Source organism: Hyposmocoma kahamanoa, unplaced genomic scaffold (assembly GCF_003589595.1).
Source record: "Hyposmocoma kahamanoa isolate Upper Pololo Valley unplaced genomic scaffold, ASM358959v1 62, whole genome shotgun sequence".
Lineage (NCBI taxonomy): Eukaryota > Metazoa > Arthropoda > Insecta > Lepidoptera > Cosmopterigidae > Hyposmocoma > Hyposmocoma kahamanoa.
Window position 1 is genome coordinate 3479344 of NW_020653850.1, and position 26955 is coordinate 3506298.

General features: G+C 34.9%; 1 protein-coding gene across 3 annotated transcripts in view; it reads right to left on the reverse strand.

Annotated features, from left to right (window-relative positions):
- LOC113229384 overlaps positions 1-26955 on the reverse strand; it is a 149274-nt gene that overhangs the window by 22641 nt on the left and 99678 nt on the right. The window contains exon 1 of one of the 3 annotated variants that reach the window (XM_026462953.1): positions 17257-17313. The exons of the other annotated variants lie outside the window; for them this stretch is intronic. Coding sequence (XP_026318738.1) covers positions 17257-17298 — 42 coding nt within the window. The 5' untranslated portion in view covers positions 17299-17313. Of the gene's footprint in view, positions 1-17256; positions 17314-26955 lie in introns of those variants that run through there. 3 annotated transcript variants of the gene reach the window in all.

The window sequence follows — 26955 nt, forward strand, 5'->3', positions numbered from 1 at the left end:
TCAAAATCGGAAAACAGTAATGCTGACATTACTGCTTGGCGGCAGAAATAATAATAATAACGCAACACACTCATAGCCCGCATTAGAGAAACCCTGTGTCGCGGGTGCCATGGACACACACAAAGACAACCACAAATTACACCCAAACTCACGAGAGAAATAAATGTAGGCCTTACACATATTTCTCCCGGCCTGGAAATTGAACCCATGACCTCTGCGTGGCTGTCGGGCATGGTAACCGTTCAGCTACGGAGGCAGTTAATAAATAAGGTGTCAGTACTTCCCTGGACGTAACGAAGTTACGAAAATTGTAAGAAATGTAACCGCCTGGCGACACTGCTCCTTTGTCATGATTCACGGCAACTGAACAACATCGAAGCGTCATTTAAGGCAGCACGTATTATTATTATTATCATGATAAATTCCATCGATGTCTTTACATAACGTGCTGGAGAGAGTTGTAAATGTATGCAGGGTGTTAACATTGACTTTCTCCTCAATAACTTGTCATATGATATAATCTAAAGGGTAAAGCTTCGAGCAAGTGGACGGTCATTTTTTATGCGCGGGGAGGACAATGTAGTTTGCCCGAAACCACGCTTAGAAAGAATCTTGTTGGAGGACCCATTGGTTCTACGTAGTACTGAATTACAGAACGTGACGTTTAGGGAATTGGATATGTAGCGGCTAGACGCGTGAGCAAAGGTCGTATTATGCTGTTTTTTATGAAATTGACACAATCTTAGCTACATCTATAGTAGCAGTACTGCTACCTTACCTATTTCTGCCGCCAAGCAATAATGTGAGTATTTTTGCGTTCCGATTTTGAAGCGTAAGGGTGCCGGTGAAATTACAAGCTCATGGGACTTGTTACAAACACCAAATTTTGTAATGCAACAACTAAACCAAATAATTAGCAAATGCTTATATTGTTTTTTACATAAAATATTTAAAGTTAGTAATCGCTTAAAAAATTTGTAATAAGTAAATAGTGATCAGACTCTACCTAATATAATTTAGATAACTCCCCTCCCTCTGAAATATCGAAATTATTGTATTGTTTTTTGTTCTATATTTTTGATATGTAATTAGCGATTCTTTACTACGTTACTATATTTAGAAGAAAAGTTTGTTATTGAAAGAAATTCATCTTAATAATAATACGTGCTGCCTTAAACGACGCTTCGTTGGTGTTCACTTGCCCGTGATTCATTACAAAGGAGCAGTGTCACCAGGTATATACATATAACCCATATTTCATAAAATGTTTGTAATTTTAAGTTTAGATTTTTAGATTCGACTATATTCGTTATTGTAAATTCTTAATAATTTACGAGTTCGTCCAGGGAAGTATTGACACCTTATCTATTAACTACCGTGGCCGAACGGTTACCATGCTGGACGGCCACGCAGAGGTCCCTGGTACGAATTTCGAGCCCGAAACAATATTTGTATGGCCTACTTTTACTTACTTTATGCGTTTGGGAGTATGAGTGTGTGCGTTATTTTTATTATTATATTAATACTATAACTTTTTTGTTTTTGGGCTCTTCTGTAAAATTTTGTCTAAAGCACTTACTAGGTTTTGTTATGGGGCAGTCGTGTAGATACCGATTGAGTAATTATATTCCATTCTTTTGCCATGTGCATTAGGAAGAAGGAAGCAACGCGCTTCGTGTGAATGGGTGGTTAAATATGGACAGTTCCGGACTTTCTAGTCGACCTCTCTTATAGGAGATCCGTTGTCAGTAGCCGGACGCATAAGGGTGAATGATTACGACGATCTTAAAGTGATAAAACAGCTTTTCTTTTTATTGCTCATACATTATACAATATCAGCTTTCATAACGAGGCAGAAAACTTGTACATTTCATAAAAAAAACTTGTACCTTGCTTGTCTATCTATGCTTTAACAGAAAATGTTTACATTTGTTGTATGGTTTGTATGGAAAAACAAACACGTTTAGAAACCAGGTTTTCTCTAGCTTTCGAGACTTGTTTACTCCGTTGAATAACTTATGTTTGTGTAAATGTTTTAGACAGTTTTCTTTTACGTGTAATTGCGAATTTTGAAATGGACATTACATAACATATTGGTAATTAGTAGGGATGGGAACAGGCGGAATACATTTTCCTAAAATTTAAGTAAATAATAACTCTCCTACCTCTGAAATCTCGAAATTATTGTATTGTATTTTGTTCTATATTTTTGATATGTATGTTAGTATATTTAGAAGAAAAGTTTGTTACTACAAGAAAAGACATAACTGTTTTGTTTTTTCTTGCCGTTTATTTTTACGTTACACATAATAATAATAAGGTATGCCATGAAACATTTAAATAAAATAATAATAAATAATATGACAGCCTCTGTGGTCGAGTGGCTTGCACACCGGTTTTCATGGAGTCGCCATCTCTGAGGTCCCGGGTTCGATCCCCGGCCGGGTCAGTGTAGAGAAAGTAACTTTTCTATATTGTCTCGGGTCTGGGTGTTTGTGGTACAGTCGTTGCTTCCGATTTCCATAACAACGTATGTGATTTTTGTTTAATATTGAAAAAATGTAGTTTCACAGGCATCTAAGCAAATTGCAATTGAATTCCTAATATTGATTAAAATAAATATACTGCTTATTCGTAAGACTGATTCCCGTACGAATAATGTATATGAAACTGTAGGGGTTGCTCTTTGTAAATAAACATTGGTACACATTTATAAGTAATACTTTTTCAAACGGGACACTACAATGCATTTTACTCATCTTTTTAAGGTTATTAAGTGACGGGATGAACAAATCGTTCACCTGGTGGTCAGCATCACGCCTACCCATAACAGTTGCAGTGTCACTTAAGAACCGTTTACACAGGGCCAATTGACGAGCCATTCCATTAAGCCAAGCCATTATAGGCATCCTGTAAATAGAGACAATCCATCTGGAGTGTCTCCAGACCAGCGATAAAGACAATCCAGTAAATTAGAATGATTTCTCATTTTTCGGGCCAATACGTCCCCTACCACACGTGCATTGAATTGGCTCATGTAATGGCCTTGCGTAAACGTGCATCCTGAACCTTTCCACTATTATAGTTCGGCTTGCCGTTTAGTAAAGAAACTTATTGTAATACTGGCGTGTGTAAGATCGACGTTGCGAATTTCGTACTTTTCAATAGACTGGCTTTATGGTTTGACTTTGTGGAATGGCTCATCGATTGGGCCCGTGTGAATGGGTCATCTGAGCTTTAAATCGCAAAGATCTCGTCGGCACTGCCACTGCGTCCCTTACCCTAAGACATATAGTTAACAAGCTCCTTCTGCTTGTAGTTTCACCAACATGCTTGTCCTTAGCTGCAGTAGCTAACTCTCAAGGTAAGTGAAATTTTTAGAGCAGCAGAGCGTCTTGTGACTTTACCTACTTCTGCCACCAAACAGTAATGTAAGCATCACTGCGTTCCGGTTTTGAAGGGTAAGGGTTTACAGGCACAAAGGACTTGTCAACGTCGTGACGGGCGCAGTGGCAGTGCCCTTCAGATCTTTGAAGCTCTGAGTGGCACTGCAAGTGTTACGGACAGGCGTGTTGCTTACAATCAGGCACGCGACTTGTTTATCCTATCGCTTAATACCATAAAAAAAAAGAAACTACAGGAGCCCTGAATAACTTGAACGCCATTTGTTACTTTATAATATCATAAACAAAATTCGATCAGCAGGTGACTGGATCGTTCTGCTCATTACACAACAATATTAGTCTCGACTTAGTAACCATTAGTCATTGGCTGATTCATAGACGATACCGTGGGCAGGTAACAATCACAATATGAACTGTTTTATTATGAACCACTATTCGAGCAGCCGCGTTGGAATCCTGATGCCTTTGATGCTGTTTTAGTCACGTGTAGATTAGCTTACCAGCCGCCTGCCTCCGTGGCCGAACGGTTACCATTTTGGACTTCCACGTAGAGGTAACGTGTTCGATTCCCGGTTCGGGAGACGTATTTGTATGGCCTACCTTTATTGCTCTCCTGCTTTTGGGTGTAACCTTTGTGTGTCCATGGCACCCTCGATACAGGGTTTCCCTTGAGCAGGGTATAAAAAAAACTTAAACATTAATGAGCCCCGTGGTTGAGTGGCTTGCACAACGGTTTTCATGATGCCATCTCTGGTATCGATCACCGGCCATGCAGAAAAACTACATTTTGTATATTGTCTTTGGTCTGGGTGTTTGTGGTACAAAGTCAAAGTCAAAGATTATTTATTCCATAGGTAAAATAAATTTACACTTAAAATCGTCACATTTAAGCTACTGCTCGTTCACTACGCTTACCTCCCTGAGAAGAACGAGCAAGAAACTCTAGGGATTGCTCTTTTCAAATAAACTTAAATGCTATGGAATACACTTTGAATCAAATTTGTGTGGATTCTGGAGCCATGTCGTCTTTCCATACATCTTTATCTAACACGTAGTCTTCAATTTTGTAATATGATTTTTCGATCAAAATATTTTTAATGTTGTTTTTAAACTTAGGAAATGATAAACTTAATATATGCTCCGGAATCTTATTGTAAAAACCGTCGTTGTTTCCGATTTCCATACCACAAGTGCTTTAGCTACTTACTTTGGGATCAGAGCAATGTGTGTGATGTTGTTTAATATTTATTTATATATTTAGAACCGAAAAAAATAGCTTTATTTTCAATGTGCAACAATCGCGAAAACCTAAGAACTAGATACATATCGGTGGAGGAAATTTGAAAGGTCGTAACTTTAGACATTTAAAATTTCCAACGTCGATATAAGGGTAATAATTTCGTCGATCATTTTCCATTACGACAAAATATTCCTTACGACATTTCAAATTTCCACTGTTGATATACGTGTACTTTAATCTTAATAGCCTTAGTTATAAAGACGAATACTGATATTTAATAAATTAATCAGGCAACATCGGAAAATGACAGATACGCAGGACGTTATCAGAGCAAATCGAGAATGTTCTTCAAAATGGTTGAGTGCACAGTAAATAGGAGAGCGTGTATGAAAATATTGATTATAAAAGAGGCGATTGATATTCTTTGCCTCACTAAATGAGAATCCGAAGTCGTCAGTATATAATATATGTATGTAGGTGTAATTCATCTGGAAAACGTCGTCTTACTTATTTTAAAGTCAGAAGTTACAGGCACATCGTACTTGACGGCCGCAGTGGCAGTACCCTCAGATCTTTGCCATTTAAAGCTGTGACTGGCACTACAACTGTTATGGACAGGCGTGTAGCTTACCATCAGGCGCACGACTTGTCCGTCCCATCACTTGATATTATAAAAAAAACAACAAAAAAACACCGGAAACATTACAAATCATCATTACAAATGAGGTAACTCAAGCTATCTTGTTATGACTTTTGTTCATCAATTATAGAATACCGACTGTGTGAAAGCACCTCTTTAATAGACTATTGTAATAATAATTAATGCTTGTTATTAATAATATTTCTCGCAAGAACTCTGAAACATACGATGTTATTCGTATCACGGGTGACATAAGGTCATGATTACATTTATATTTCGAATTTTTATTGCAAGTAGTAGCTGTACCTGCAATGCTACACACTTTTATGTGAAATTGACAGTCCGAATTCGTACGATTTAGTGGGTTTAACTTTAACTTTTAGAAACATTCGCGGACGTGGGCACATAATAATGACATGTATTTATACTGGACTAAAGACAAAATATGCATTTATTTTTATATACGGGGTGTCCCACGGCTATGGGATACTGCGGGAAAGTACTTTAAATATAATATTGTTGTAGATTGAAAAATTTATTTCATGAAGACATAATTTTATTTTCAAAAGTACGTAACATTGCATTAAAAACCTCTAAAACATGCTGGAAATCCAATCAACCATAATGTGAAAAAGAAAAATGTAATTTTTAACCGACTTCAAAAAAGGAAGAGGTTCTCAATTCGATTGTATGTTTATTTTTATGTATGTTATGCGATAACTTTTCTGAACCGTTTTTGATGATTCTTTTTTTGTTAGAAAGAGGGTACGTCAGAAGTGGTCCCATTTAACACGTTCGTCACCGACTAGAATTTTCAAAAATGTTCAAAATATGACTGTTTTTAATCTCATTTTGTATAAGTGTATACATTTTTTCGCGATTTTATGTTATTCTCATAATCTGTGTGCTACAAGGAAATAAAAACGAATGAAGTCATGTTTACATTAAAAAAATTGTATCGATTAATATGCAATAAGTTAATTTAATTCTAATATTTTGTGTTTAGTTATCTTCAAAATGGCGGCCGTTCACTATGCCAAAATCTATGAATTCAATATTATTCTTAATACTCGTAAGGTCGCTTTGGTTCTGGGGTTTCTCTTAGGAAAGAAGATATCCATAATATTAAAATTAAAACATTCAAACCACGATTTATTTTAACTAAGGTAAACGATTTTTTTATAGGGAACTGTATCTGTTTTTACAATAAGATTCCGAAGCATATGTTAAAATTATAATTTCCTAAGATTAAAATTTACATTAAAAGTATTGTAATGTATGTATGTTACATAAAGATGTATATGGAAAGACGACATGAGTTTAGATTCCACACAAATTTGATTCAAAGTGTATTCCATAGCATTCCAGTTTATTTGCAAAGAGCAACCCCTAGAGTATTTCGCTTGTTCTTCTTAGAGAAATCAGCACAGCGAATGAGCAGTAGTTTAAAAATGACGTTTTAAAGTGCAAATTTATTTTACCTATGGAATAAATGTTTTTAACATTTTGATTCTGTAATTTCAAATAAACGTAATTATAAATTATATTAATAATAAGCTTTTATCCAAATCTTCCGCATATCTCGAATCTACTTAATTTACGAATTCAAATGTCACTTCGCCAAAAAAAGCAACAATTATTAAATAAAAAAGACCTTACTGTGATTCAAATAGGGTGCCTATTAAAAAACGTGGGCTTGGCACTTGGCAAGACCACTCACCTTTAGAGATGTGATGTCAAAGATGTATAATATTCACGTATTTTCTAGGATATATTCGTCTGTGTGTTGCCAGGTCGTGACTGGAATGTACAGGTTGTTAGTCACGTTTTATAACATTTTTTGGAACTGGAGATAAATTCAAAACAACTCGTACGTGTATTGTTAAATGTAAAATACATTTCGAGTTCATTTTTCAAGAAACGTCTTGACATTAGTTAAGTGTCACATTTAAAATGGAGGCTGAATTGAAGTGAATTGAATGACGGTCCGAAATGTCACAGGGATCATTTTATCTCCGTATATATCATTTTATATTTATGTTAATCTTTAAACAGCTGAATTTATAAAAGCTTCAAACTTATAACTCCCTTCTTTTTGTACCGGACTGGTACTGATTTTGATTCAAATGGGAATCGATCTAATCAGGTAGTCTCGAAATCAGATGGGTTTTTAAGCGAGAAGATGAACCTGATTCCTACTATATCTTTCTAATTTCTGAGTTAAATCAACTATTCTTCCGATTAGAAATGTCAAAACTTTCCGACTCGGAAAAGACGATCGGGAGAGGCAACGAAAATCAAGCTGCAGGCCGTTATGCTGGATAAGCAGCGGTATACATATATATGTTATATTTTATCAAGCAAAACACACTAAGTGCATTGGTTAAGTATGCTGAAAGTACAAAAAGTGTATTCTTAACAATGACATGGTTGCCATTGTGCAGTTTGTATACGTATAACACTATTGTTTTCTTTGAAAGAGAGCCATCGATACTGCTACCCAATTTGCTACTTTCACGCATGTGTCGAAGTTCAAATGTTAATTTCTATACATACTAATTAAGCATGTCGTTATATATTATTTTATATTGCAAAAAAGGGTCAGTCGCGCTAGTGTACGGTTTGCTTCATGAGAGTCATGCCATTAAAATTTTAAAGATTTTGGTATACTCACTGTACCCAGCTATGTCATGGTATTGCTGAAAGGACTTTTAAAGTGGAGAAGAAACTTTGAGACAAATGAAGAGCAAATTCAGATAGAGACAAAGAATTAAAAAAATGTAGTTGAGCCTAAATTAAAAATTGTGACGCACTGCCCCCAATAGAATTTAATATTATTGCTGCCTTAAAACTATTTAATAAAAGACTGAGAGATTTATTGTTACAAAAATGCAGTTACTCCGTAGAAGAATTTTAAATTGGTTGTACATTTTATAAATCGTTGTTTTTATATTTATTAGCGAGTTCTTAGGTTTTCGCGATTGTTACACATAGGAAATGAAACTATTTTTTCGGATTTAAATCGCGTATATTTGTTTTTTCAAACAAACCGACGTTTCGGGCACTTTACAGGTCCCATGGTCACGGTTGACTGAGGTGGTACAGTCTTCAACCAGTTATGTCTAATATTAATGCAAACCACCCAGTACTAATTAACATGTTTTAGTTTATTCTAATTTCTATTAAATATAGGAAAAATAGTTTCATTTCCTATTTATATTTATTTTTAATTGATTGTTTTAAATTGTTCATTTTGACTTATCATAATTTTATATGCTTCTGTCCTGATATTTTGTTATTGTTAATTCACAATTTTATTTTAATTTCTAATAATTCATTTGACACTGTATTCTAATTAATTTGTATGATTCCTAATTTTAATTCCATGACATTTGGACACAATTATTTATATTCATAATGAATAAATGATTGTTTGTGTTGGAGCTGTGGTAACCCAGTGGAAAAATGGTTCTTAGTTGGGAGATCAACGGTACAGTGGCGACATTGGCTTTAAATTCTAAATTACGTATATTTGTGAATATTTAATAGGTATACCTCGTGCTAACGGTTTACGAAAAACTAAAACGTAAACCGTCTCTTTAGAGGAAACCCCCACACGTAGATGCATTTGATGATTTATCATTGCAAGGATTGACAAGTGCACTTCACAGCTCGTGTATTAGAATAATCTCAGTACATAGTATTAAAAAAACCGACCTCAAAAGTATGTGGAATAACATCTATTTGCCAAGTTTTATTGAAATTGGTTACCAGAAAGTGCGCAAAACTACCCTCAGAGGTGGAAGACTTTCTTCAAATTTAAATGGGACGAATACTCAGGTACCCTCTTTCCAATAAAAACAGAATCATCAAAATAGGTTCACGTACAAACAAGTTATCGCGTAGCGTACATATAAAAAAATACAGTCCAATTAAGAACCTTTCCCATTTTTTTAAGTCAGTTAAAAATAGTCCAAAATTCTGTGTTTTATACTACACGTACGTGTTACTTATTGTCATTTCGTCTTCGATGCACCTCTTTTGCTTAAAGACTTTAAAGCCATCAAAAAACTTACAGTCAATATAAAGTTGTTACTAATATTTAAAAAAAAAATCTTCCTTCTTAAAATCAAATCTTATTTAGAAGCATTTTCATTTATACAAATGTGTACGTTTTAGGCATTTACTTCCTTTTACATTGTGAAAAAACACTTAAGTAGTTTCGTGAATGAAAATGGTCCTCAGGTCTATAATTAATTCGTTAAAAATAATATTGCTATTAATCCGAGGTATGAAAGGCGTTCCAATATTTGGGATGAGATATCCAATAGAGATAAGAAAGAAATTGATCTATTGACAGGACAAAACCAAAGCAGGCTCGTATCACAAGAGTCTAATACAGATGTGTACATTATAAAAAGGAGCCATACTTCTCTGTTACCAAGACCTACAGCCCCGATTGTTCGTCCATCTGACACCTAAGTGACATTATTTGCATCACAATGGCAAGGTCGTTTTTTACCCAAGTGGCCAAGTGACTGGAGCGTATAATAATGGCTACGTTCCGGATACTTGGTTCACTGAATAGAAGTAGTTCGTTCAGGAAATTGACAAGTAGATGTGATAAAAAGAGAATAATGAAGTAGGCGCTTCAAATCTACGCTACAATGACTTACCAGTACATTATGCAAGGTAAGATCCAAGGACGCTGAAGATGAGGCCAACTCATGACGAGTTGTTTGGATTGAGCAGAAGATTTTTAAAGACGCAGTGGACAAAGTAAAAAGTTTTATCGACTCCTTCCAGCAGGATTTCTTTTTATTTAAAAGTCTGGCTTTTGTTGGTAATCGCTTACCCTCTCTGTTCAACTTTGATTTCTTGATAAAACACGACACTATCTTTTTCCCTTATCTCATCTGAATAACTTCGTCTCGGTCTTCTTTAGCCTCTCTTTCCTTTGATCTTCCCTTCTATATCAATGCTTCTAAGAAAATCACTCACTCAGTCACATCATTTTGTGTGTCGTGCCACACAAAATGATGCCCAAACATCTTTCTCCTTCAGTCCTCAATAAGCTTCCATTTTCCTGTACTATTTTTAGCAGGAAATAGGATCGAAAGAAAAATAACAATTTTAAAATTCACGATCGTATTACAAAATTTGTAAGTTTGTTAATGGGATAATATAGCATTATATCAACTGTCGCCACCTTCTTACAGCTTCTGATTCCTCAGATCAGAATAAAACACATGTTCTGTCCGGTAGAGTTGCGAATCCCAGGTTAGAAAACAATGCTTGACTTGAAATGATGACTAAGTCAAAAGTACAACTTAAGTTTTTACTGTTCAAGGTAACACTCATAATTGTTTATTTAAGTTGTAGCGGACGTATGACTCACAGAGGAAAAACTTAAAATTGTTAAAGTAAAAGATAAGTTATCGAGTTGTTAGGTCTTCGCGATTGTTACACATAGGAAATGAAACTATTTTTCCGGATTTAAATGACGTATATTTGTTTTTTCAAGCAAACCAACGTTTCAGGCCCTTTACCTGTAAAGGGACCTGTTCCATGGTCACGGTTGATATGGGACCTGTAAAGGACCCGAAACGTTGGTTTCTTCTGGAATATGGAAATAGTTTCATTTCGTAAAAGATACGTTGCTAACGATCAAGAAATTCCATATACATATGCACACAATTACAGAAACTAGGTTAATTCACTTTCTAGCCAACTGACCAATTTGCACCGACCGAAACAGATTTCCCATCTACACGATTATTACTGTCGTCATCAGAATGCAACGACCTTGTTCTTCGTTGATGTAAGCATCATATGGTCATGTTATTAACGTTTATAGTTACTATTCTATATATGGAATTTACGTCGTCTACAAAGCGTCTTAGAATATCGTCTTGATGGAAATGAAGATGACATTACGGTAAATGCCTAAAGACCGCTTGTTGCGCTCTGTTTATTTTCTACTATATATTTGTCTAGTATATGTTTTATGTTTGGTATAAGTTATATTGAAGTAATGAATGCAAGGTGTATTTTCAGGAGCGTTGTAGGTCCGTAGTCTACCTTGTTGGCCTATTGCAGAATGAGAACATTAAGTACTCGAAAAATTTTGCCTCTAATACAAATAATAATAATAATAACGCACACACTCATCATAGCCCCGCACTAGGGAAACCCTGTGTCGCGGGTGCCATGGACAAACACATAGGTAAACAACAAATTACACCCAAACTCAGGAGAGAAATAACATAGGTCATACAAATATTTCTCCCGGCCCGGGAATCGAACCTGGGACCTCTGTGTGGAATAGAATGCGATTAAGAGATAAAGTTCATGAGATGCACATAACAAGGTATAAAAACAAACTGCCTGTTCACGACAGTTATCTCTGCGAAGTCACGCATTTATCGATGGGGCAATGTGCAAATATGCTTCTATAAAAATATCTCTGCTGATATTAAACATTTGTCTTTTATCTTCTTTTTATGATGCAGTAACCTCTTTCAAGTGGTTTATTCTTTTTTTTTACGTAACGTAAAATAAGAGGTTAACGAGCAGACGAGTCACATGCATGATATCTGCAACATCAGAGGAGCTGCCTGCGCATTGTTAACCTTTAAGAGATCTGTTGACTCGCTTTATGAAGAATCCCATGTCACAGCGCAAAGGAAATAGGAGGGAGAGGGGAAGGCTTCAGGAGGGACTATTTATTCAACATTTGGCACGTTCGCGGAAGGAACCTAAGTAATGCCGCGTGGTCTTACAATATCAGACATCAAGGATATGAGGATGGGTTCTACTCCTTTCGCGGAAGGTGACATCATTTTGGAAAGTTCCTGGGAGCAATTCCCGTTATAACGACGGTAGAACATACACAGAAAGCGAACGGCTCTCCCTAGACTAAGGACTTCAAACCGTCTGTGACTTTGGGATTGTCGACAAAGACGTTGGATGGAAATGTAGATTTACATCTATATATTTACAAGAGAAACTTCTAGAGTGTGTTATACGAGGAACTGCCTTACGAAAGAGTAGTTTTAAATCAATTTGATAACAATATTTAGGATTTTGAAAGCGTTTCCCTACAGGGACCACATTTGTACAGTTTGTACAGTTTACGTAACGTTGTCACACAAAGTTGCAACCATAAATGTCCGGCAAGTAATGTTTGTGTATCAGTGGTGATACTGGAAGCAATCTTGTAAGCTGTATTAAATACAAACGGACATCTATATCAAACCTTTCCTCGTTAGATAGCATCGACTGGAAGGGTGAAATGTCCATTGCTTGGTATTCGAGTCGCACTGGCGAGTATCGAAGTGTACTTTGAGTGTGTTGTTGAATTCCCTTTATACAATATATACCAATATTTACTTTTTATTGAACACAAGAATAAATTGCAGGGAAAAACAAAACAGTGAACGTTGCACAATGAATGATAATAAGATACTTATTTGCTTAAAACACGTTTTATGTTATACAAAAGGTAAGAGGTAAAGGACTTCAAGTCCATATTTTGGAATTAAGATGCTAACAATCGCGCAATGGTAAAAGATATTAAATGATATCGTCGCTTGTTTTTTATTTAACGTATTTTATTTGGCCTGATTGATTTTAAATGCCTATTAATAAACTAATTATTTTAAAAAAAACTCTGTAGTAAAAAAATTGCTATTTGTCACTTAAGGTTCTTTACCTCTCACCTACCGATACACATCGAACTCCAGAAAAAAAAACGATCGGCTGATTTCGGCTTCATAGAGCGTCGTCTTTTTAAACCGACTTCAAAAAAAGGAGGTTTTCAATTCGACTGTATGTTTTTTTTGTATGTATGTTACGCGATAACTCCGGTATTTGTGAACCGATTTTCATGATTCTTTTTTTGTTGGAAAGAGGGTATCCCACTTAATTTTGAAGAAAATCATTCACCTCTAAGGGTAGCTGTTCACGCATGAAGATTCATTTTTATAAATAGCGCCTAAATTTTATTATAAGCAGCAATAATTTTAATAGTTGATTTTGCTTTTTTACATTCAAGGCGTTTTTCTCTCTCAATATACTTTGAGAAGTGAGAACCGATTTTTATTATATTTTAGTGGCAAACTAGGGGATGAATCCGGGTTTGCGCACTACCCGATTTCAATAAAACATGGTAATTATATGTATTTCCACGTACTTTTGAGGTCGGTTTTTTCAGTACTCTGTACTGAGATTATGTAACTTTGTTTTTACGTTGACGAGCTGCAATTTATCAAAGCTATTCTAACTTCTAGTGATAACAAACAAACCAACTAGATGGCGCTTATGTTTCAATCGTGTGATGAAAACGCAGTTCTACAAATCCGAAGGAAGCCGATTATGGTCGAGTGTTCATACTTCATAAAAATTGGCACGTAAATTTAAGGTTATCTACATCTACCTACACATTTTTCAAACTAAACACTAGGTACGTTTTTATCGATATTATGATAGTTGATAACACGTCATTTTGGCTTTTGTTGTTGTTATCTGCCTACTTTTATTTTTCGGATATGAGTATCATCACCGAAAATGTTTTTGGAGATGATGAAGACAAGTCAGTGTATTGAGGTGCACGCTAATAAAAATATTAAATAATCTCAGTACAGAGTACTAAAAAAACCGACCTCAAAAATACGTTACGAATTACATCTATTTGCCAAGTTTTACTGAAATATCCCCTAGTTCGCCATTACTATACGGGACTTGACACAGTAGATAATAAAAATCGGTTATCACTACTCAAAGTATATTGAGAGAGAAAAACGCCTTCAATTGGAGAATAGCAAAATCAACCATTAAAATAATTGTTCCTTAAGCAAAATTTAGACGCTATGTATAAAAATGAATGTTCATGCGTGATGCCATGAGCCACCCTTAGAGGTGGATGATTTTTTCAAAATGTAATGAGGACCACTATGGATGTACCCTCTTTCCAACAAAAAAAAAATCATGAAAATCGGTTCACAAATACTTGAGTTATTGCGTAACATACATACAAGAAAAAAAAACATACAGCCGAATTGAGAACCTCCTCCTTTTTTTGAAGTCGGTTAAAAATAACTATTAATCCGTTGCACCCCTAAAAACACATGGTGTCCGTAACGATTTTGGTACTGTAGCTTCCTAGAGCCACATGGTATCTCTAACACGCAGATGGGTTTACCATTAAAAATATAAATAGAATATAAAAATTATACAAATTTATAAAAATGTATAATTGATTATAAAAAAAATTATAAACCAAAATCACGAACACGGAATCGCATTAAGCCGGTCCGAAAGAGCTTCATGTCCATACAAATGAAAAAGACGTTGCACGTTTTTCTTTTCGCTTTTATTGCATTTTTTTACAATACCAAGTGAAGGGCCGAACTAGTCAATCAATCTTTAAATGTGTTTTGTAAGGTGTTTTCGTATGAATACAGTGAAAGTGTATTGCAAACTGTTGTTATGTTAGATTAAATGATATCACCTTTCAAAAATAAGATTTCTTGTCCTTCTCCGTGAGTTTTATCACTAAAATTCCAAAAATCGTGAGACAGCTCGTATTTATCAGTCACGAATTACTATCAGATCCATTGTAAGTCGTATTTTATTTCTTCGATAACACACGCTAATGGTAAATAGCTAAATTTAAAATAGCATGATCTTCATCACATTACAGTAAATAAAAAACAGGTAAAAATATGCATTAATAGAGATTTATTCCGGTTCACCGTTTCAAACGACTACCAAGTCTCACAGCCTCAATGTATTTTGTGCATTGATCGCGATGGGATCGTGAGACTTCCCGGAAGGCTGCCGATATAACGGCGAACTTAGAACTGGTAAAACTGGTCGTTTGATCCACTTGGATGCGCCGGCGCAGTGGATACTCACACGGCTTTCGTAGATTACTTTGGATGTTTGCTTTGCTTATTATAATCTTTACGTAAAAGAAAGTACTCTTTGTATCTTGCTTATGATCTACTAACGAATCTATATCACTTCGATATAGGTACCTTGTCGTATTAGATGCATCTAATAAATTAGGTAGACTGGATTTACTATAAAAGATCAGGTGTTATAGCTTCACCTGATCTTTTATAGTGAATAGATAGCAGCTTAGAATTTAACATGCCTATTATCTACACAGGCCGTCGTTATCGCATATTCTAAAGTTCTTTTAAAGGACTGTTCACTCGGTCGCGTTTAACCGTAAGTAATTTCATTGTGAGTTCGTGAGTAAAATAATTTAATAAAGCTCCCATCTAGTTTAGGTAGGTAGGAATCACACTAAAGACATGTTGGCACTATAGTTGTAATTGAATTCAGCCATAAAGGCAGTCTGCAATCTTAAAGTCGATTCAACCCTGTCTAGATGGTCAAGGTTGACTAAAAGAAAAATACCTTACGTATTTAACATATTTTAACCTCACATATTTCTGCGTACTGCGTTCCGGTTTTAAAAGTTAAGGGTACTAGTGAAATTTCAGGCACTTGGAACTTGTCAACTTATGTATCAGGGTGACAGGCGCAGTGGCGATGCCTCACAGATCTTTGCGATTGAAAGCTCTGAGTGGTACTGACTGCTATGGACAGGCGTGTCGCTGACCACCACGCATACGACTTGTTATGTAGGCGGTCCTTTAGATGCTTTTTATTTTACTTTATGAATGAGGCCTATGACGTAATTCCTTACAAAATCCGAAATAAAAATATGTATATAAAAAAGCAGTAGTAACAATTTACATATTAAGTACAGTCTGCAGTGGCAATTCGGTTCAAAATGAAGACCTCACTATTTTGCAATCTGTTCTTCACTAAACAAAAATAAACACTAAATAGGAGCGAGGTCTATCTTTTGTTAATCCATGTCAGTGCTAAAAACTGAACAGCTGATTAAATAAATAATATAAATTCAAATTTATTATTAAATATATGTATAACCCAAATTAAATTGTATATTTTATTCCATTTTTAAATTTCTGGCTTCTCCTGAAGAATTTTGTAAATTGTATAATAAAGTCTGTCTTCATTGATTGACGAGATTAACTGCTATACTCGCATAGCGCGCTAAATGCTAAATTTTTATAGCGCGCTATTTAAAGTGCTAAAATTATATTTTTTAGCAACTCAAGGTCATGTGACAATGTAACGAATGGAAAGAAACGTGAAACAGTTGAAGCTCAACAGAAGAATACTTAAACAATTTACTGTTTACAATTTGTACAAAACTTTCCACTGGTTAATTACAGTAAATTACATTCATAATAATTCTTTCTCCTACTTTTATATACAAATATTACAACAACTTATTAATTAAACAAACGCTAAACTAACTAAATAAATCCAAGTAAGTATATCTTAATTTAAATCGCTTCTTCAGACAAAATTTTGCTAACGTTCCACCACCATTAGCTCAAAATCGTTTTAAAACGTAACCAAAATTATAATTTATAAGATAACTACAACTATAAAATACTTGTTAAGTGCTAAATATAGCATTAGCATTTAGCGTACTTAAACGTGAAATTTAACATCAATAAACCAATCAGCTATTTCGCGTTTCGCACCAAATGTTAAATGCTACAAATAATATGTGAAAGTATTTCACGTTATAATTGTTTCAACCAATGACAAGAGCCGCAATTTTCACATAGAATATAGTGCCATCTATGAAATATTAAGGGAGATAAATCAGGACGAAGAAGGATTTTGTTTGTTAGCTGCGTAAGTAAAGCACGGATAGATTGATGGCAATCGACGCACTGAAATATTGTAAAATTATGTCGCTAGATGGCATTTAGTTTAATTTTCTTAACATACTCCAATCCAAAGTGAAAAAAAGTACGTTGTAATTTTCGACGTACTATGGTTTACATCTTCTTAGAAGAGATCTGTTCTTCGGTAGTGGTATGTATATGAGCTGAGAAAATTATGTAAGTACTCACTTTGCCAAAATAGGTTTTGAAAAACGTTGTGGCCGAATCCATTTCAAATTCTGGTAAGGCAAGATCACGATCGATAGTGTTGCTTGAGAGGCTTGTGTCAAGCAGTGGACGTAGGCTGTTAGTGATAAAGGATAATCCAAATGCTTTTCTTGAACGTTGAAGAACTTGGAAACTTTAGTGTTATTTGTCACTTGTTTCTTATTGTTTTCTTTTATCACATATAAAATACGCGAAAACTGAATAATTACATTATAACTGAATTATAACTGAAAAATAAAAAATTTGAATAAACAAATAATTTAATCAATGTCTTTCCGTATTTACAATTTAATATCTGACTGCAGACTGCTTGGTAATCAATTACAATCGCGTAATCGTAAACGTAATGCGTCATTTAATTACCGATTACGATTCAATGTAAATCAATGATTATTTTACTGTGCATCTTTAAACATGGTGTTAGTCATTTTATGTGGAGATTGGTTTCGGATAACCCATTGGTAATAACTAGAGCTTCCATCCCTGGACTCTCGGTCTCGAAAATTTGGAGAGTATTTGCATTTTTTAGACTCGGGAACATTGAAACTTTTAAGTCTTAAGTCACTTAATTAAACAGTGTTAAAAATATATTAAAACAAGCGTCATTTTAAATTCTGGTCCATGTAGGACTGGCCAGAAGTGGAACTTAGTATAATATATTGAGATTGTAGCAGTAGACCTCCTTGTGAAAGAGTTCGTCCAGGGAAGTACTGCAAACTTACCGATTTCTGCCGCTAAGCAGTAAAGTGAGCATTGTTGCGTTTCGGTTTAGTGGGGCTATACGACCCCCATCCCCGCTGTTAACACCACACCGGACTGTTCTGTTGTTGTGTTTATGCTATCGCTTTCTTTTGCTGACGCACTGAGTGAGTTTAGAGCATTGACTTACAATTATATGGATGTCGGGTCCGCGCTAAAAAGTGTCCTAACTTATAGGGCGTTAAAATCGTATACAGAGCGTCATTCACGCTTTAGTCTTCGTTTGTTCGACTGACAGCGAAGCAAGCAAAATTAGACAGTACAGCGATGACATTACAATTTAAATTCAACGTTTTAGCTTTTTCATATTCCTTTACATGTCACTACGTTTAAATAGGTTGACTTGGAACATTTATTTCGTGGTTTTTGTATTAGACCCGTCGTCCATTTATTTGTAAGTCAATGGTTTAGAGTCATCAATTTAATTCGAAAATAAACCCTGACGAATTAAAGTCATGGAACAAAAATTGTTGTTAATGATGTTACGTATAGTACATAGTCTTGCGAGGTTTTTAAAATTTTACAAATAACCCTGTATATAGGCTAACTATAGCTGCGCAATTTAATGCTGTCTTACTTAAAACACAAAATACGGTTCTTTGACTTCATTTACTTAAAACAGAAAATACATATTACAAAATACAATCGTTACTACTAATCGGGCATCACGAAAGACATACTTGAAACACCAATTACACAATAAATTTTAGGTAGTAATTGAAATACAAAATACGTAATCGTATTTGAAATACGTTCAATTACAAATAATTCAAATGTTGCCCAGCCCTGACTGTACCGCACCTTTGTGTAAACCGTCTGATTGTGCCAACGCCATTATAAGGATAATGGTGTGGTATAACGGCTGGTTACCGCAACTCGATGTTCTAGCGCCTATTTTGCGTGTATATAAAAAAAGAAATACATATAAAAAAGCACTTGAATTCTCTGTCATAGCTTAACATCTTTCATTCATGCTTGACATAAGAATGAACGAAGGATTTTTTCTAAAGATACGTCACTAAGTAATTACTTGATTTTATTTACTATACCAACTTATATCCATCCCACTACTGGGAACAGGTCTTCTCTAAGAACACGAGTATAAACGTACGTAACATTGTTATTCCTTGTGACTTAAGAGTTGTACTTTTTGTTTCAAATGAATTTTTTTTGGTTAGGTTTAGTTGGGTGGGTGGGAGCAGGATAGTTGCTATAATCGCGTCACGTCATTTCCTCAAATACTGCAAAAGACTCGTATGTCGATAGTTGCGGAGATTCAGTAAAATCCATTTTGTATGGCGGCCATTTTGGATTCGCCATATTGGAAAAGTTTTGATCTCGACAGAACTAGATCAGGGTTCGTGACAATTTTTGTCCGAGAGCTACATACCATCTCCTTAGAGCTTTGGACTGGCATTTCACTTGTGACAGATATCGCTAGAGACCGCGTAAGATATTTGTATACAAAATGATGTTTATTCTTGTGACCGCTAGGGGTAAAATTGAAAGTAATTTACTCGGTCGCTAGCGACAACTGTCACAGTAAACTCGTGGTAGAGGCACAGGTCGTCTAGGATATTGCGCGTTGTTGTTTATTCTGTAGTCATGCACAGTCAAGAGTATATAAAGCTTGACATTTTCGACTGTTCTTATCATAAGTGGTGTAGAGTTGGATTTTCACTGTACAAGCCGCCACAGGGAATCGAATCGTTGAACTCTGAATTTAAAAAAAAAAAACGAAATGTATGAGCCAAACGAGCAGACGTCTTTATGATGGGAGGTGGACATTGTCGCTCATGGACATCTTTTTTTTTTATAAAATGTAAGTGCGCATCCTCTATCTCACCTGATGGAAAGAGATGATGAGCTAGTACATATAAGTAATGCCTATTCACTCTCGCCTTGAAAATGTCCGAGTTATAGCGTCTGAGGTATAAGTCCGCAGGCAGGGAATTCCATTCTCTATGCGCTCGTCATATAAATGTGGAAGCGAAATGTTTTCCCGGGAATATCTACAACATCAGATCAGCCGCCTAAGCGTTGCCAGGCTTTGAGAGTTTTGTTGACTCGCGTTTTGAAGAACGCCAAGTCATAGGGCAATGGAAATAACTTCAGAAGGGAGACCATTCCACATCTCGCTGGTTCGAGGAAGGAACGCGTGATGTCCGCGTGGTCTTACAATGCCAGGCATGCGATCCCATTGCGAAGCAACCACCGTTGTTATGAATAAAGTAATGTATAATATAATTTATTATACCACTGAGAACGGAAATAAATGTTTTATTAATGAAGTGACATATGTTTTCTTTATTATCTTTTATCTGGAACGATAATTCGATATCAATACCTAAATGGGTTTTTTGTTTTTGTTATTATTTTCAGCAAAAAAATATATCTGGTTTTATAATGGTATTACTTAATCAGATTAATCACAAATGTGTCACTTAAGTAGGCTTAACAGGGTTGCCTAATGGGAGATTGATTGGTTCTTAATTAACAGGGCTGTTTACTAGCAATTCCTCTCACTAAGGAAAACACCTAGTAGAGACGAATAATGGTTGCTGATGCGTTACGTATTAATCGACGAAATGAATTTTCTATGTTATAAACTAACCTAGTATAGCATTTCTTGCTATATATGCCTCCGTAACCGAACGGTTACCATGCCGGACTGCCACGCAGAGGTCCCAGACTCGATTCCCGGGCCGGGAAAAATATTTGTATGGCCTACATTATTTCTCTCGTGAGTTTGGGTGTAATTTGTGGTTGTCTAAGTGTGTGTCCATGGCACCCGCGACGCAGGGTTTCCTTAGCGCGGGGCTATGTTGAGTGTGTGCGTTATTATTATTATGTATATGTATAGCAAGAAATGCAATACAAGGACAGTTAGTATAGAAGTGATATGTAAATACGTTGACTTATTTTTACAAAAAAAAAGGCGGAGGTTCTCAATTAGATTAGATAGATTTCTTTGTATTATGTTACGCGATAAATTTTTTTTGTAAACCGATTTTGATGATTCGTTTTTTGTTGGCAAACTAGGGAATGAATCCGGTTTCGCGCACTTTCCATCGCGTTTGGATACCACTTTCCACTTAACATCAGGTGGAGTGAAAAAAAAAAGAAACTTTACGGTAACAGATTTCAATAAAACTTGGCAAATACATAGATGTAATTCCACAAACTTTTGAGGTCGGTTTTTTTAGTATACTCTGTACAGAGATTATTTTATCTACAATAAAGAATGTTTAATTCGTTCATTCAGTGAAATTTTCAGTGACAAAGACACATTCCATTCCTTTATCGAATATCAAAGGGAAACTAATGCGCCTAAACGTGCTAAAGTACAAATATACGTAGTAAACTATTATTAACTGAGTTAACCGACCTCACTTTGACTTAGGGTGACCATAAGATTGAGTTTAAATGTAAAAATTAAAACTAAACAAAAATGAAAAGCATATTTTATGAAATTCATTCAATTAGTTTCTGATGCCGCAAACATGAATGTCAAGCAAGCAAGCAAGGACCAAAAAAAAACCGTTAGCGGCAATTCAATGCATGTGAAATTGAACACAATGCAAAAGCAGTTACGGTAACATTTCAAGTGTTTTTTTGGGTTATCGGTGCCAAAAGACTACGTTGTAAATTCTACATTACCTTCGTGTATTTTGTGTTCAATTTTGCACCACGATAAAACGTCTATAACTGTTATTTCTTTCTGTCCACGGTAAAAAGGCAGTAGCTTTGAATGGAAAATTGCCAATATTCCGTTCTATCGCATGGATATCGCTTAGAGCAACGTCAGAATCGTCATGCACCATCGTGGCCAACCATCAGTAGAATACTGCAAACCGAATAAAACTACGATTTGCCATGAGAAAACGAAATATTTCCACATGAAGCGATTTAGAAACGTTCGCTAAACTCATGAAGACCTGTATGTTGGAGATGCCGTCTCCAAAGTTGCGGCCAAGTTCAAATACCTAGGAGAGGATATAGACATTCAGAACATCCTACGATGTAGTGCAGCTCTACACAAAGTGTTGGTGTCGAAACTTCTCGGCCGTATAGTCAAAATTCGGATTTACAAGACGGTCATAAGGCCCATCTTTACGTTGTGAGGCTTGGACCTCACACTTAAAGAAGAAAACAAACTAGTGGTGACTAAGAGAAAGGTTCTCAGGAAAATATTAAGGCCAGTCCAACTGGAGAACGGTAGCTGGAGAGTCCGCGCTATCGCTGAAATAGAAGAGCTTGTCGCCCAGCACAGACTGGCTCGGCCATTTAGAAAGGATGAGAGAGGATCGGAACGTGAAGAGAGCCTCTGGGTCGATCTACTGGACGAAGACTGTTTGGTCGTCCCAGTATCGCTGTAGCGGCGCCGTGGAGTCGGACCTGCGCGAACTACAAGCCATCAATTGGCGAGAGATTGTACAGAACTGAAGAAAGTGGCATCATCACGTGTCGTCGGCCGGAACACATTTTGGGTCGCTGAGCCAGCGGAGTAGTAGAATAAAACTACCATTCCATTAATTACCAATATGTACTCTCACATAATGGCAACAATTAGAACAAGGCTGAATTATTACAATGTCACAATCTTGTTGTAATAAAGCTATCACTGCTCAAAGTATATTGAGAGAGAAAAACGCCTTGAATTAGAGAATAGCAAAATCAACAATTAAAATAACTGCTCCTTATAATAAAATGTAGGCGCTGTTTGCAAAAATAAATTTTCATGCGTGTTTTTACTCTTAGAGGTGGATGATTTTCTTCAAAATTAAATGGGACTACTATGGAGGTACCCTCTTTCCAACAAAAAAAGAATCATGAAATTTCGGTGCACAAATACCGGAGTTATCGCGTAACATACATGCAAAAAAACATACAGTCGAATTGAGAAACTCGTTTTTGAAGTCGGCTAAAAATACAAAAAGGAGTCATATTTTAAACATTTTCATTTTAATTCAGTTTGGTTAATCAAATCCGCCTGTTCTTGTCAGATAGAAAGAATTGATTTGGATACGTATAGCCAATTGTCAAAATAAGAGTGAAGAAACAATAACGCAATTAGTAATTATTACAATGTCGTAACATTCACCATTCAGATGTTTTTGGCAAAATTTTACTTTCTTTCACAATCTATCGATAAAACTGTCGACAACAACTACATTACTGGTTAAAATTTTATGAAAACTGGCTACCCTGCAAATGTCATTTTAGTCCGTCTTTATAAAAGACAGTCTATAAGGTAAAGTACAGCTCTATTCTACAGAATGAATGAATTAAATATTAATGGGCATATTTTGAAATATACTGTACAGAGGATGAGATAGAGCGAATAGTTAGCTATACAGAAAAGGTGTAAAGATAATATATTCATAGAATAGTTCTAACAACGTGCCAAAAAACTCAATCACCATCGAATGTCATTCTACACTTAGTTTTTTTTAAATTTCGTTTAACAGCTGTCAAAAGTTCTTTTTTTGTAGAGTTTTAATGGCTTTGGCATAAAGCCATACAGACTTGTCAAAAGTTTAGGAACAGCATGAGTTTTCTTTTACAACAAGGAAATGAATATAATATTTAGTCCATAAAAACTGTACTGTGACAGTACAACAATAAAACAATATCTTTAAATTGTTTAATACATTTTTAATAGATGGGGAAGGATGCTCTTTTCATTTATTATTTAAACTCTTCTGTGTACGAATCCACATTAGTTTTACTAAATTATGGTCAACCCTACCTCAAACTATTACAAACTGTAATTGCATAGTAATCTTTGATTTACGTGTCCGTCGCACGAAACACTTTATTTTTGTCCATAACGCAAGGGGGGATATTGAATTATGGTATTGATGTATCAATTTACAACGCTTACGGGGAACTGCCATAATAATGAAACATTGTAACTTGCATTTTGTGTGGTTTCACTTTTATGACCCATTCACAACATACAAAAATTCTTTTGGATCTAATTCTGAAATGTTGTGTCCTAATTTTTAAATTTACATAGGTATATAACTTAAAACCGTTGCCATGTATTGTACATATTTTCTCTTTTTTTTCCTCGTTTATTGGCAACTATATTTGGACCATACAGCACAGTTTGAAGTTACACAAATTATCGGTGAAATGCAGTTTTTATTTATTTTGACATCTAAGTACATTCACAGTTATAATTATTTATCAATTAACTTTCTGCCATAAAAATTATGTTTTGTTGATTATTTTTTTATCCAATATAGCACATATTAGTCATTATAAAACGAATTATTACATCTCAACAAATGTAGAATTTTGAATCGAATTACGTAATTAACTTTTTGTAGTCAATGTCTAAGTTACATTTGTAACAGGGTAATCTAAAATCGCGTATATTTTTTTTTTTGTGGTAATGGGACCTATAAATAAACCCGAAACGTTGTTTGGTTTAATATAAGCGAATTTAGTCCAAAAGTTTCAGTTTCCAGATAAACGGTACGTTATGCCATCACTTATACATTTGAATTAGATATTTGAATAAAAAAATTCATGGTATTTACTTACATAAAAATTATATTTATAAATTATGAATATGTCATAAATTATGAATACGACACATAAATTTAGGTAAGCATCTCACATTTTTATTGTTTAGTCATTACATAACACAGTATTTGTTAATTGTGTGTATTTCATTGCGTACATAAAAATGTCAGTGTCTCGTGTGTGTTGTTTGTTTGGTGCGCTTGTGACGCACTCCATGGGCTCCACATAATACCAGCGCCATGTCTGTTCTCAGCACGGCATATGCTGAGTGGTGCCCATGCAGTATCTTTATTTTAGTTTTAATTTATTTTTGTTTATTTTGTAAGTACAATTTAAAATTAATGATACTGAATAAAAATTTTCTTTCTTTCTTTACTTGGTTGCATCAGAAGATAACGTGTTGTAAGTATTTATTTAGAAGGACACTGTGTCTATTTACACGAAAGATTAATATTCATACACAATACATTTTATTTTGACAATTTAAACAATGGAGGTTTAACTAATTATCGTAATCAAGTAGTTGTTTTACAAAAACAAACGGCATAACTCCTACAATGTCTGACGCATCGGTCTTGAACTTTACATTATACTGGAATACGTGAATGGCGGCCATTTTTGACTTTATTAGAATAATGTTCTGTAATCTATTAAAATCTCGATAATCTTCGTGTTTTATTAAACATTCGTTGTGTAATAGTTATTGCGTGAGTTTTATTCTAATTTATTAAGTAATATTTCTTTGAACTTACTTATGACGACATAAAATAACATCAAACATAATTTTAATATTCCACATGATAAATACCTTTAGAAAAATGAGCATGATCTTTATGCTCGGCTTCCGGAACAAATTAAAGCCAGTAATGTAATATGTGAGAAAACTGACACTGCCTATCTCCTGGATTTAAGTAGCTTTCTGTACCACACACTGGAAGATATGATAAATCTTAAACGTTAGCAAGAACTCCTAAATTAGGTGCTTAAAGTTAGATAAGGTACAGTATTACACTATTGGTGTAAAACACAAGTGCTTTGTTTCGCCACGCATTTTAATCGAAGATTTCTAAATGTAGGTTGCGTTACTTACGAATAACAAACCATTACTTTCTCAGAGGAAGTGAGAACGTTAACTGAATTATAATAATGCTGGAAATTGCAAATGCTAAAAACGATTACCACTATGTTGAAGACAGAAACCGTAATGTTTCATTAAATATTTATACCTTTTTTTGCAAAAAAACAAAACGATTTCAAAAGTTAATAGAATTATATCTATTTGATTTATTGAAATCGGTTAACGGAATGTGTAACCTGGATTCATCCCCTAATTTACTACACTTAGAGGTGGAATGTTTTTTAAACTTAAATGGGACTACTAATGAGGTATCTTCTTTGCAACAAAAAAGAATCATGGAAATCGGTTCACAAAAGTCGGAGTAACGGCGTAACATACATAGAAAAAAAATACAGTCAAATTAAGAACCTCCTCCTTACTTTGAAGTTGGTTAATTAATTATCTTCAGATTCTTTTGGATTAATAATCAGGTAGTGTTTTTTGAAAATGATATTTAAAATGTTACCAAAAACATCGAGTGTCATCTGCCAAATAACTATAGTTCAGAGGAAACGATCCGTCTTGAACCTTAACTTCATTTGACTGTCATCATGAGTCAAGAAGGAGGAAGAAAGTTTAAACCGATTCAATCTAATGCATGAATCACGAGCGATGAAATTCAACACCTACTTGACACTACCATCTTCATTTTGTTTAAGTGACAGTTTTTACACCACGTTAACGGTAACATGTGGGAACTAAGAAAAAATATTTGGTTCCTGACTTTAAACCAACTTATCAATTCATTTGGAAAAAAGTTGTTGTAGGATATACTTAGATTTTAAATTAAATAGCAAAATGATGATGATGCTAAAGTAGTTAAAAACTATTTCTTAATTAAGTCAAATATAAGAAATAAAACTACTTATTCGGATTCAAATCCTAAACCTAAGTTTCGGGTCCTTTACAGGTTCCGTAGTTGTGACTGTCAGCTGTGAAGAGATTGAAACTTTTGGGTTGTTTGAAAAACAAATGTCTGCGATTTATATCCGAAAGAGTAGCTTCATTTACGTCAATAAGTCAAATATTGTCAAAAGTTACAAATATGCTAGCTACCTGAAGCACAACATAACGCAACCCTACAAAAAGAGAACGCTGCTAACCTTTGGATACCTTGCTTCGGGGACCAATTAAATCCATTCAAGAATCTGTGGATTTACAATTATATCATGTTTTATTCCTTTGATTCGTTTCTTAACTAAATAATTTTGAGTATTGGTTAAATTATTTGCTCAAAATCCAAATAA